Here is a 12,427-nt window from a genome sequence, read left to right as displayed (position 1 = left end):
CGAGGAAACCCAACAGCAGTGTATCAATAAGTGCAAAGGGCTAATGTAAGAAGGATTCAATAGGGCTGGGCGGATCCCCGGTTTCGCGGGTTTAATTGCCAGCCCTAGGTTTAATGTAGGGAGAAATCAGGTAAAAAAAAATCCACGAAACTAAATTTTAGTGGAAAAAAAAAAACAACCCATATCCAACATAGTTGCAATTTTTCTAGAGAACAAGAAATTCGATTATGACAAAAAGTTCCCTTGAAAATTAGTTAGCCAAATGCCAAAAGAGGAACTCATTTTCCATGATTTGTTTTTCACAAAAAAATTTCCATGACTTGCTTTCCACGATAAAATTTCCACCTATCCAAATATCCCAAACGCCTCAAGAGCATAGAGGTAAAGAAACAGAACGGCGGCAGCATTTCTGCTCGAGAGAGAGAGAGAGAGAGAGAGAGAGAGAGAGAGAGTAGAAGAGAAGGGGGGCGAGAAAGATGGGGAAGGGGTGGAAGATAATCCCAAGGCCATTATTAGAAACGATTCTCAACAGCCATGCCCATCACCACAAAGTCCCTCAACCCCTCATTCTCCATGGCCCTAGAGGCGTTGGCAAAACCACCATCATCCTCAACAGTAACCTACTCTTCTCTTCTCAAACAAAAATCAAAGCAATACAACACTAATACTAAAAATCCCATCTCAGTAACCTACTTTTCTATTCTCAAAAACAAGAATCAAAGCAATACAATACTAATACTAATCTCCCCATCTCATTTTCTTCTTCAGGGTTACTAGACGACTGGAATAAAGGCCCCCACATCACTGGGTATGTAGATTTTGGCGACCCAAATCATCATCCATGGTCCTCTTACTCCCTCGCTCCTCACAATCTCACCTCTCTCAAAACCCAGCTCGAGCTCTGCCTTGAATCCATGGTCCAAAAGGGTGTTCGTTTGGGCACTATTGGAACCCAACAGGTGTTCTCTATCCTCAACAAATGGCACGGTCTCAACACGGCTCTACGCCGTGTTATTGGTAATGATAAGACTTCAAACTCTAATACATCTACTTCGGTTTTGTGGGCTCGGGCTATTTTTGCCCTTACTGCGAAATCTAAGGGTGAGGACATTGATGCTGGTATTGGAATCAATGTAAAGGCGGTGACCCGCGAAGAATTGGCGTATTTTAGAGAGACTATGTTGTCTCTTAGATTGGCTAAGGAAATTATTGGGATTCACCAAGGTTGGAGGGCAAATGCTGTTGCTCATTTAAATCGCACTGGTGGGTTCTCTCGTTCCCTTGCGAATTCGTCTACTGACTGGCCTTGTCTCTTGTTGGAGCTCTTGTCTGCTGCGGCGGAGGTAGACTACTTTCAGGTTAGTTAGTCAATTACTATTTTCAAATGCTTCTATATCAATTCTGACAGTGAACTTCTTGTTAGAAAACAGCACATCCTTTCGAAACATTGCCCAAGATGCCATTGTATTTGTGTTCTCAATTTCACAACTTGATATAGCTATCATGTATTGTTCTTTACTCTTCTAATAAACTTGGTTCATTCATATGTAAGTGCCGAACCGTGTTTACATCTTATGCCATTTGGACATCTTGTTTAATCACCATCTGATGCAGAACGTGCGGTGTTGAACAAGTCACTTATTCTTCCACTTATGTTTTTGTCATCTTATATTTATCCTACTTTTAAGCATCAAATCTTGTTCTTTTTTGGCATGAATTTGGTATCCTTAAAAAGGTTTTTCGATTACCTATCTAACGAGCCTAAGATTGCACGTGATTTGAAGAAGTTATGGACGATTTACAAACGTGCTACACATCTATTACTATAGGATTTCTATTTTAGGGTTATTTTAGTCATGTTTTCTAACTTTTATTTGTGTTGCTTTAGATGGAAGATTGAGATTGATTGTTTAGGTCTTAAGTTAGCATATAGGGTTTCTATTTTTGGGTTTTGGTCATATATATAATGTAATGACATGAGGAGGAAAAAAATAGATTTGAATAAAGTTAATTTTTGGAATATCCTCTATGAAGAGAGCATTAGCTCTTTCACGTGGTTGAAGGAGTTTGGCTCCTTTCACGTGTTACATTAAAGTATTTATCCAAAACTGTGGTATGGGGTTTTCAAAGCCCAATGAGTTGTTTTAGTCGCTCTTTGTGTGATCTCCATCTTGTGTTGCTGCTCGACAGTTACTGCATCACCCTCAGCATGCATCCAAATATCCAATTGGATCTCCTGAAAGAGAATAAGGCCTTTCTCAGGCTTTGGCCACATGTAGCCTAATAAACATCCAAAAACAGCCTCCAACGAAGCTTCTCTGGTCATACGTGAATTTGGCTCACCTTTTGTACTTTAAGAGATATGTTATGGGGGCTTATGGTCCGCTAGATAAGGCTACCTATGAACTGGAAGTATCCAATGAAACTCTAAATTGGCTCACCAGCCCTCTAGTATGAAGCCATACACCTTGCTCTACAACAAAGAATGGTGTAGCTTCCAAGACCACTCCATCAATGCCAGGAAAAACACTAGAGGCCTCCTTAATATTGAATATCCAAAATTGTCTTCAGATGCTTTGTTGTTTCTGCAATCTAAACAATTATATCATCAATAAGCTCAATCAAAGTATAGTGACTCTTTTCTTGAAGGTCTATATGGCCAAGACAGCCGCAACAGATGTGGCTTTTTCGATGTTGTGACTAAAGTTACCAAACCACTGTTTTGGAACTTAAATTAGGGTATGGGCAACTCCCTTTATGATAGACATGGTGTGGACAACTTGGTGTGGCCTTTAATAAATTTCACATGATTTTTTGTATATGCAATGTTTATGTGGATTCATACGGAATGAAGAACACATACGAACTATGAATATTAATATAGACATCTTTAGGTATTGAGCCTCTCGCTGAATGGTGAAGGCGTTGTTCTTCAACTTGAAAGTCGGAGGTTCAATCCTAGCTTACCTACCAAAAAATACATGTATCTTTCTAAATTGCAATGACTACTGTGAGCAATTTTTATCAGCGGGCTCCTTTATCTTTTAAAGGACACAAATAAAGCCGAGGGCACGCACTTCTTTCTGCCCCTCAATTATCCTATGAAGAATTGGAAAGAAAGTTGTGGGTGGACTGCGACTCATTTTCTGTTATCTTTTAGTACCTTGCGATCCGGGATTGTGGCGTCCAACTCAAAGTGGAGAGAATTCAGGTGCACATAAATAAAATAACCTTTGGACAAAGCCAAAAAATTTATGTGCTTGGGGAAGACTTTTGATGTACATGCTGTGAACTGTAACGGTTAGCACTGAAATAATCTCTCTAAATTGTGTGAGACTATGCCAAAAATTTGTACTACTGATTGTTACCTTTTTTTTTCAAAGTTACCAAAAGAACTATATAGGTACTACTCGTGCATTATATTTCTACTTTCCTAGTATATTTTGGTTGTTGCATTTTGAACCAAAGGAGAGGCTGATTTCACGTTTGCTTATTGCGATCGACATTATGTATGCATTAGAAAATGATAAGCATTTTTATTTATCCTCACCTACACCTTATGAGCAGCCAAAGCTAGTCATAAACAACATTGATGTTCTGCGGAAGGCAACTCTAAAAGACGATTCAACAGTCTCTGCTGCCATGTACCATGACAGTTTGTTGTGGAGATTAATAGCCCTGGGTCTGAATGAGAGGTGCTTACCTGTAATACTTCTAACCTCGGATAGGTAAATCTTAAAGTTCGTTCATTTATATTTCTGTTCATTTGATCTCTTCACAGGATTATTTTTTTCTCTTCAGTGATTATTCTTCAGTTCTGAATCAAAATCGTACCAAAAAAGCGAAGGGGTCAGTTTCATTGGAGGAATACGCCATTCAAAAAAAAAAAAAAATCATACCAAAAATTGATATATTTGTTCTGCAATAATACTTTTCCCAAGGAGTTCACCTTTCTTGATTTTGAACTTTTGTGAAACAAATAATCAGTTTAATATTCATTTCGTTGAAGTTGGCTGCCAGTAAAAGTTTTTCTTGTAGTTTCCTATTCATGGTAAAGTCGGTAACATTGGTATTACTGATGATAAAATTGTTGTGGCATTGAGAAAATAAATGTTTAAAATGGAATGTAAATCGAACTGATAGACCACTTTAACGTCTTTTAGTTTTTTATTTTTTGCAGTAATACATATCTGTTACAATATGATAATTGTAGACAAATGGACCATTTGAAGCACAAAGAAGTAAGACATAAACCATTAAAAAAAAGGAGTAAGACATAATCAGTATAACCTTAAGGCCTCTTTATCATTTCATAGATAATCTTCTTAAAATTGAAAATGTTCAAATGATAAGGTGATGAAATGAATCATTTCTATAATTACGAGTTATATAGAGTCTTCTTAAAAATCTTGCAGAATAACAATAGAAAGCATAGGAAAGCAATGTAACTTTTAGGTTAAAGTATAGCTTAATCATTCATTTTAAAAAATTAAAGAAAATACATTTTGCATCTAATATTCATAAGTAAATAGGTGTTCCCTGATTTTCACTCTCTTAACAAGCTGCAGTGCCAATGCGTCCATATGAAATGTCATATGAGCATCCACTTAGGCTTGCATACAATAGCAAAAATAAATACAACTCATTATGCATACCATCTATCAGTGTTTTAAAACTCAAATGTTGGCCAATGCCTGGCCACATACTGAGTCGTCTCGTTTCTGCCAGATACTTGCTTGACTCAAGTGAGTTGTTAAACCCATTGAAAAAGAATGAAAATTCAAAAAATCCTAATAATCAATTTTTGGGTCCGTCATGGGAATATGCATATCTAATCGAGAGACATCCCATCCATATGATAATGGCCTAAATTTCTGTTACTTTACAGTTTTCTTTTTAGGATTGCTAGACCACTACACTAGACTGTTAGGACCAGTTCTTAGTGCCCATCTGAAACCTGTAACTATTGCTTTCAGTCCTGCAATAGTCACGTAAATTCGGCCTATGACTTGTTCTTTATGCACAATAGCATCAGCCATTTAAACCAGTGTTTAAAAATGCGGATGTTGTGCGGAATGTGGCCGAAGAAAATCATAGTCGACTCGGCATGATGCAGTTGACGCGGCTGAGTACTTGGTTGACTCAGTCATAATTCGGGAGAGTTGAAGGGGGAGTCGACGCGGCCAAGGTAAAAGGGACTCGAATCGGGGGAGTCGACGCGGATGCGAGGGAGTTTTAAAACTATGATTTAAACGATAACTTTACAACCCGAGTCGTAATTGTTCTATCCTCAACCTTCCACCAATATTCACCGTATTTTTCTGTCATAGAATTCACTTAACTTAATGTGTTACAACAGTACACCCTTTGCCTATTTTCTAATCGCTGCAGTTCTATTCCTTTAGCCCTTGCCATATTCCTCATCCCAGTCGACCAAAATCTGAGCCAATATTATCCATTACCCCAACTGTGATAAATATTAGCCAACCGATGTTCCCTTACCTTACTGTCCTACACCAATGTGGTATCCGAGTTACCTACCCCAGAGTCTTCCCTTTCCGTCGGGTGTATGGATGTCTAGCTGGATAGAGGGTACACCTGGGTGATCTCAAGGCAAGGATAGGGGAAAAGAAATGGTGCAGTCCGGATCTGGGTTGCAGAAAAAGGGGGAAAGGGATCGGGTGAATGGTTGAGTGATTAGGTTATGTGGGTGCAAGATTTTATGGATTGAGTAGGGACTATTGACTGATGGGTTTATTGTAGGGGTGCAACTTGGGTCGAAAAAAAGTCGGGTCAGGTTGAGGGTTTGGGCAACCCGACCCGAGTGAAACTCGACATTTTTATGAATTTTTTTTGTAAGATTAAAAGCTCGGGTCGGGTCAGGTTGGGTTCAGGTTGGCCACAACCCGACCCAACCCTACCTGATTTGCACCCCTTGTTTATGGATGTATGTAAGGCTTCAAAGCAATGTAATGCAAAAGAGAGAAAAGAGGACCTTTAAAAATAAGAGAAAAGAGGATGATAGAAAAGAAAGCAATGAAAGAGACTAGTTAAATAGAAGAAATAATTAATCTAACCTAGCATCACACTGGGAGAATCTCCTTGGCATTACACCATAGGCACTAGAACATCATACCTTAGGGTACAAATGACATCACACCAATTTCAGGAAGCAAGGGTTTCAATCCATTAATCTTCAGTGTCTCTCAAAGGCCAAAGGGCATTACAGTATATAGAATTTAACTTCCACAAAATTCATGATTAGGGGATGATTAGGACCCCTGAAACTCACACAAATCTAGTTGTAAACCCCAATTCATATACCTAGTAGGACTCCTATCAACTTAAGACTATTTTTACATGGACTTTCCTACCTAAAATAGAATTCTTAACATTTTGAGGACTCCTATTTCCTACCAATATGTCCATTAACTTATTCATCCTTCAAAAATGAAACTCGTAAATATAATATGGAAACTTAACACTCTCCTGTCCCAGGAAAATTTACTTGTAGGCCCTCTTAGTAACTTTAGTGACATGATGTCGCCTTAGGTCATGTGTCCAATTGGTATCACCTAGAATGATATTGGCACCCTATGATAATAATGCTCATAATGATAAGGATACCCTTACTTGATGTTAACCCACTGAAAAATTTAAGGTTCCAAGGATGGTCCCCCATCATTCTCCTCTGCTTCAAAATACTTGACACCGTCGAGTATAGTGGTCAGTAATACTTGTGGGAGCCCATCTGCCGTGATCCGCACGCAAGTTGAACTGGTCGTCCTTTCCATCGAACTAGGTACTTCCAACGTATGAATAGCGTTGAGCAATCAGTCCCCTAGTTTGACATAATATGATCATATGGAGAGCACCAAGGGGTGTGGCGATCTTGTGAGGAGTGGCTGTACCTCACTGCATCCCAAGCAGCTCAAAGGTTCCTATTGTACAGCTTCTGAATTCGCTCTCACCCACAATGCAATGCACCATAGAGGGAAGCACAGCATGGCAGATTACAGACACTGGCCTAAGTACCATTCCTAAAAAAAAAGACACTGGCCTAAGATTCCCATCGAAGACGCATTTTTTTCTCTCCTTCCACACCATCCATGGCTTTGGTACTGTTTTGATTGTGCTTCGTCTTAGCATATTTGATTAATCTACCAATGTTTTTAGATCACTTTCAGTTCAAGATAAGAACTCTCTTTCTTTGTAGTCTCTTTGTGGTGATGCCTTAAGAAGGTGATTTCATACTTCTATTCTCATAATATAAATTTATTTTGAAGATGGGTAAAACTTCACACATGATGGGACTGCAAAACTATCTTGGAAATCCATTACGAAAACTTTAATTTGCTTACATGCTCAAAGTTTTTACTGATTCCATTTTATGGCTTAATGTCTAAGCTATTCATCTATCTACCTTATCAGAATGACGAGCTGTTTCATTTTTTAATTTTGTTTCTCGAATCATTATTTATTTTAATGGTGTTAGTAAGTTTAGTACTTGTCATTTTCCAGCTACTACTCGTTCCAAGTCTTCAGGGATTTTGGACATCCAGATGTGTTCATCTCCCGTGAGGTACCATAGCCAAACTATTTCTCATTAGCAAAGACAGTTGTATCCTTCTATATCTACCTATCCATGTATCATGCATGCCTTTACAGCACTTAGAAATCCAGTCATTTGGTTGGGAATTTTCTTCCTCCAATATTTCAATACATACCTTATTTATATTACCACTTTATATTGATTTGAAGATGTTTGGATGGACTCCCCAAGAAGCTAAAATGCATATGGTTACTGAGTTCTTCAGTGAATCTGAGGTGTGCGTCTCCTTAAGATCACTTTGCAACTTTTTCCATTTTATCATCAGCAATTTAATTAAGAAGCATTTTTCATATGATAGTACATTTTTTCTTGGAAAAATTAGCAACTTCTCTTTTACTTCATTTTGATTACTGGCTTTCTTGGTGACCTTCTGATATTATGTTTGATGAAGTTGTAGTGGATGGTGATTGCTGATGTGCTTGGGCATAACACACGGCATCTTTCCGAGCTATATGCACTTAAGCAAAGCTCTTACTACGAGAAGTAAGTATATTTGCTACTTTATAAACCATTTTCTTATTGTCAAATATGATAATGTTTTCTAGGTATGTTGCCCTTCTCAAGTTACAAGGAAGAGTCATGTTAAATCATTATCATTAAAACCATTTTCTTTTGTTTTAATAAAGCACTTGATTATCAATAAAAAAAATCTTCTCAATTTCCCCTAAAATTGCACCCCATACATCCTGTTTACTTCTTTTGTTCTAAGCAAGGAACTTATGTTTTAACTATTCAAGCTGCATCATGCAAGTGTAGAGGTGCTTATTTGTCTTTTTCTCATCCAGATTTCCTTCTTTCTGTTGTTGGTAGGATCATGGAGGATGGCAAGGGGAGTACTTTTGATGATATTATCGATGCATACTTGGCCTATTTGCAGGTTAGTAATTCTATAATTGATTGGAAGAGTTTTTATAAGGTGAACGGCCGTGTAGTTCAACCAAAAATATTGTGGGGCCCACATAATTTTATAGTATAAACCATTCATTTGTTGGGACTCGAAGTAGATATCTTCCCGAAAGTCTTGATAGAATGCCAAATGGGGAAGTCATATGAAACAAGATCTTTATCTCTTTTCTTGCCAAAGACTGCTTTTTGTATCTCTACTTCAGTTTCTCGCTCTAGCCACCCTAGCTTTTTGTGAGCCAATCTTTTGAAAACAATCCCATCCACTGTTGGATGCCATTTCTTTTGCTTTGTATAGAGTATATTGAACGAGTGGATGATTGCCTCCTTAATTTCTTCTTTTTCTTTGTCTTCTCTCCCCTCATTGTATACAATGTATTTTTATTTAATATTTAAACTTGGCTTGCTTTTGCCATCCCGGTGAAAGAAAGGCTTGTTATTGTCACCCTCTGTAAGCTTAATTGCCCTTGATTTTCCCCTCCAACTAATCTCCTCCCATTCTAGTATGTTTTCAATGCATTTTTTGAGCTTGCCCCTTTCCATTGCTTTCTCCTCTTCCCATGAGGCTGATTCATCCTTCCTTTTGATTTCATGTTTGCTTAGGTTTTCGTCTTTTTTATCTTTTGTCTGCCTTCATGAGCTTTCCTTCATTCATTCAGAAAAGGTTCGGGGCAGGCAGTCCATTTGTACTTGTCCATTTTTTAGTCCAAAGTGAGTTTTAGGGGGTTGGGGTTGGGGGAAATTAAGTGGGAGGACATTTGTTGGGTGAGTCACCTCCTTGCCATGCTTATCTGGACCTATATTATTTACAAGCCATAGAGGGGTGGGTATTTGCAGTTGTATTGAGTGAAGGGCGGCTGGGTCTATAGACTGGGCCATAAGCATTGGGAGACCTTAAATAAAGCGAAATTGGTAGTTTGGATTGACTCCTTGGGTCACTTAGTTTGCCTAAATTAGGTATTGTCCTGCATCAACTTAGAGTCAGTTTACATATCAGGTCATGAGCTTTATAGGAAAGCTTAGGCCCCAGATCCTCAAGGTTCATAATATTTGTCTTTTGATGCATTTCCGGAGGATGATAACCCTGTCCACTTTGGAAAGAATATGGTTCGTGTCTACTCCTCGTAGAGTGATAGCTTTCATGTGGTGGCAGAAGGAAGATCAACACATGTGAGACTTACGAAAAGGAGATTCCGCCTTGCAGGTGGATCTATGGAATGCAAATATGAAACTCTAGATAATCTCATGCTCGATATCCCATTTGCACACAGAATATATTCTAAACTTCTTTGGGCTGTTGTGGGTGTTTACAAGCTCGATCGACTCCATTATTTTAGATTGGGGAGTTTCCCCTATTGGAGACATCCGCAGTACACCATAGAGATTAGCTTATATGGCATGTGGAAGGAAAGAAACCTTCGAATTTTCATGGGGCATAGCAATGCATAGCAAAATTATAATAATAGAAATTAAAATTGACTTAATCTGATGGGCAAAGGGCAAAAACTTCTATCCTGCGGTCCTACCTATCAATGGTGTTATTAGAAATTGGAGATCAATCATTGTTCATAGATTTCACTGAAAGTCAATATCCTGATGGCAAGTACCACCCCACTACTACAAACTAAATTTTGTGGCTGCTCAAAAGGGAAACCCGGGACTGGAGTTGGGGAGGTTTTAGAAACCATTTAGGAGAAGTAATCAATGCCAATTAGGGTTTGATTGGAGAGGTACATTCAAGCAAAGGGGAAATAAATGCTCTCCTCACTGGACTTTGGATTTTTAGAAACAAAATGTTTGGTAACCTTATGGTAGGGCTTCTAGAAATATATTCTCGTGTGCTCAAAGATTCTCATTATGTCAGTGGAGGCTTGTGGGGTTCATAATAGTGCTACTTGATCCTTGTACAGGTCTCAATTCAATTTTTGAGCATAGTCCACGATCATCCCAACAAATTTTAAAAAATTGGCAAGGGAAGTTGTAGAAAGACAGGTGCTCCCATTGGGAATACATTTTGCATGCTCATGTTAATTAGCGTGAAAGGTTGGTGTTTTTAACAGCAGGGACAGCTTGTCTATGCTGATTCATTATATATCTAGATTTCTATTCATTTGAATAAACTTATCTGTTACAGTTAGGAAAAAAAGAAGACAGAAGACACCTAAATGCTGATCTTGACATAGGTGATTGGAACCTACATTGTGGTTCCATATCTAATACTTCTGGAAGTGGAAATATATAATGAGGATGTGCATCTATGATATCAAGATACATATATGGATAGACGCCGACACAAGCATAAACAAGGGAACGGAGATACGAATCAACATTTTCTGAATTCTAAGACACGGATACACATACGGGTATCCCATGCCATAAGACACCATATGTTTAAATAAAATATCATACAATTTAACTAAATTTAACCCAGAAGGTGGAACTAATAGTAAATTTAAATACTATCTAAAAGATTCTCATGTTTAAAATTATAATTTCAAATATGCGATTAACAATAAAAAAACATTATAGTTAATTCGAAGAGGGTGACATGTTTCTTAGAAAATGGCTGTGGAGGTCCGGGATGATAGAGACCACCTCTGGCCTAAGGTAATCGATTGTAAGTATGGATCTACCCTTGGTAACTGGTATTCTAATGACAAGTTTTGTATCAAAGTATGACATTATGGACAACATTCTTAAACATAAGCACAACTTCCAGAAGGGGATAAGGCGTAGAGTTTATAAAGCTGATAAGATTAAATTTTGGCATGGCATATGGTGTGGTGACGAGCCCTTGAGTATCGGGTTCTCTGATATCATGAGGGTAGTGATGGATAAAGATGCCTTTGTCAAAGACTGCTTTCAGTGGGTGTAAGGTCTCCTATCATGGACAAATCAATTTAGATGGAATTTTCTTGGCAGGGAAATAGATCTGTTGGCAAGTCTGTTGGATCTGTTGAGCTCTGGCTACATCAAGAAGAATGGGAAGGATAGGATGGTTTGGACCTGGGACTCTTAAAGTGTTTTCTCCGTCGAGTCATTTTGCCAACACATCATTATGCGTCCTCTTTCCTTGTACTTGGATAGAGTATGATGCTCTTCAACCCTCCTAGGGTCCGTGCTTTTGCTTGGACGGCATTCCTTGACAAAATCCTCACAATGAACCACATGAGGAACCGTAATCACCGTCCTATGCTGATTGGAGATCATTGCTTTCTTTTATTGAGGCTAGGGAGTCAGTGGATCATATTTTTATTCACTGCAGGTATGTTGGTCATTTGGGCTGTATCCTAAGGAGATTTGGGATTTGGTGGGTTTTTCCTTCTAGTTTGGTCGACCTTCTTGACTACTGGTACTTGAACCCAGAGAAGAGAAAAGGGGAGAATCCTGTGGCAGCTCACCTTGATAGCTACTGTCTGGGTGATTTGGAAAGAAAGAAATGACAGCCTTTTGTAGCTCCGTCAAAAGCTCGTTCTTTGCATCCACCAAGATTATGCCACTTTTCATTTTTTGGGCTAAGGCGCTCCCATGTTTCAAGTTTATCTCGAGTTCATATCTATGGCGTCGTTGGAAATTTGTATTACTGGAGAGGTTAGGGACATCCCTCGCCCTAGGTGGATTCCCCCTCACCCTAGGATGCAAAAATTAAATTTCGATGGCTCGAGCATTTGGTAACCCGGGGCCGGCCGGAATTGGAGGCTGATGCAGGGGATGCCCCTGGGAATCTCTACACCGGCTTTGTTGGATCCTTAGGCTATGTTTATTTTTTGCTTTAGTAGGGTAGCTTAGTCATTTTTACCTTTTTTCATGTCCTTTCGCCCTTTTGGCTTATTAGGGGTAGTTTAGTTATTTTGACCACTTATTCTTGGTTTTTGGGTCATTTACCATAAGCAAGGGCACATAGGTCATTTT

At 38.7% G+C, this 12,427-nt stretch overlaps 1 protein-coding gene across 3 annotated transcripts in view; it reads left to right on the top strand.

Moving 5' to 3' along the window:
* The first annotated feature begins 369 nt into the window (after positions 1–369).
* The window catches only part of EMB1381 (embryo defective 1381), a 29,568-nt gene continuing 17,510 nt past the window's right edge, over positions 370–12,427 (top strand). For 2 of the 3 annotated variants that reach the window (XM_077359112.1, XM_077359114.1), the window contains exons 1-7: positions 371–615; positions 769–1,358; positions 3,568–3,728; positions 7,522–7,582; positions 7,762–7,827; positions 8,010–8,095; positions 8,423–8,489. In XM_077359112.1, coding sequence (XP_077215227.1) covers positions 477–615; positions 769–1,358; positions 3,568–3,728; positions 7,522–7,582; positions 7,762–7,827; positions 8,010–8,095; positions 8,423–8,489 — 1,170 coding nt within the window. In that variant the 5' untranslated portion in view covers positions 371–476. Of the gene's footprint in view, positions 616–768; positions 1,359–3,567; positions 3,729–7,521; positions 7,583–7,761; positions 7,828–8,009; positions 8,096–8,422; positions 8,490–12,427 lie in introns of all 3 variants that reach the window. The other variant, XM_077359115.1, reaches the window with a different exon arrangement.

This window comes from Tasmannia lanceolata, unplaced genomic scaffold (assembly GCF_043159265.1).
Source record: "Tasmannia lanceolata isolate RefF3 unplaced genomic scaffold, GAP_Taslan_0.1 ptg000018l, whole genome shotgun sequence".
NCBI classification, from domain to species: domain Eukaryota; kingdom Viridiplantae; phylum Streptophyta; class Magnoliopsida; order Canellales; family Winteraceae; genus Tasmannia; species Tasmannia lanceolata.
Note: the sequence above shows the minus strand (reverse complement) of the source record. Positions and strands in the feature narration are given on the sequence as shown.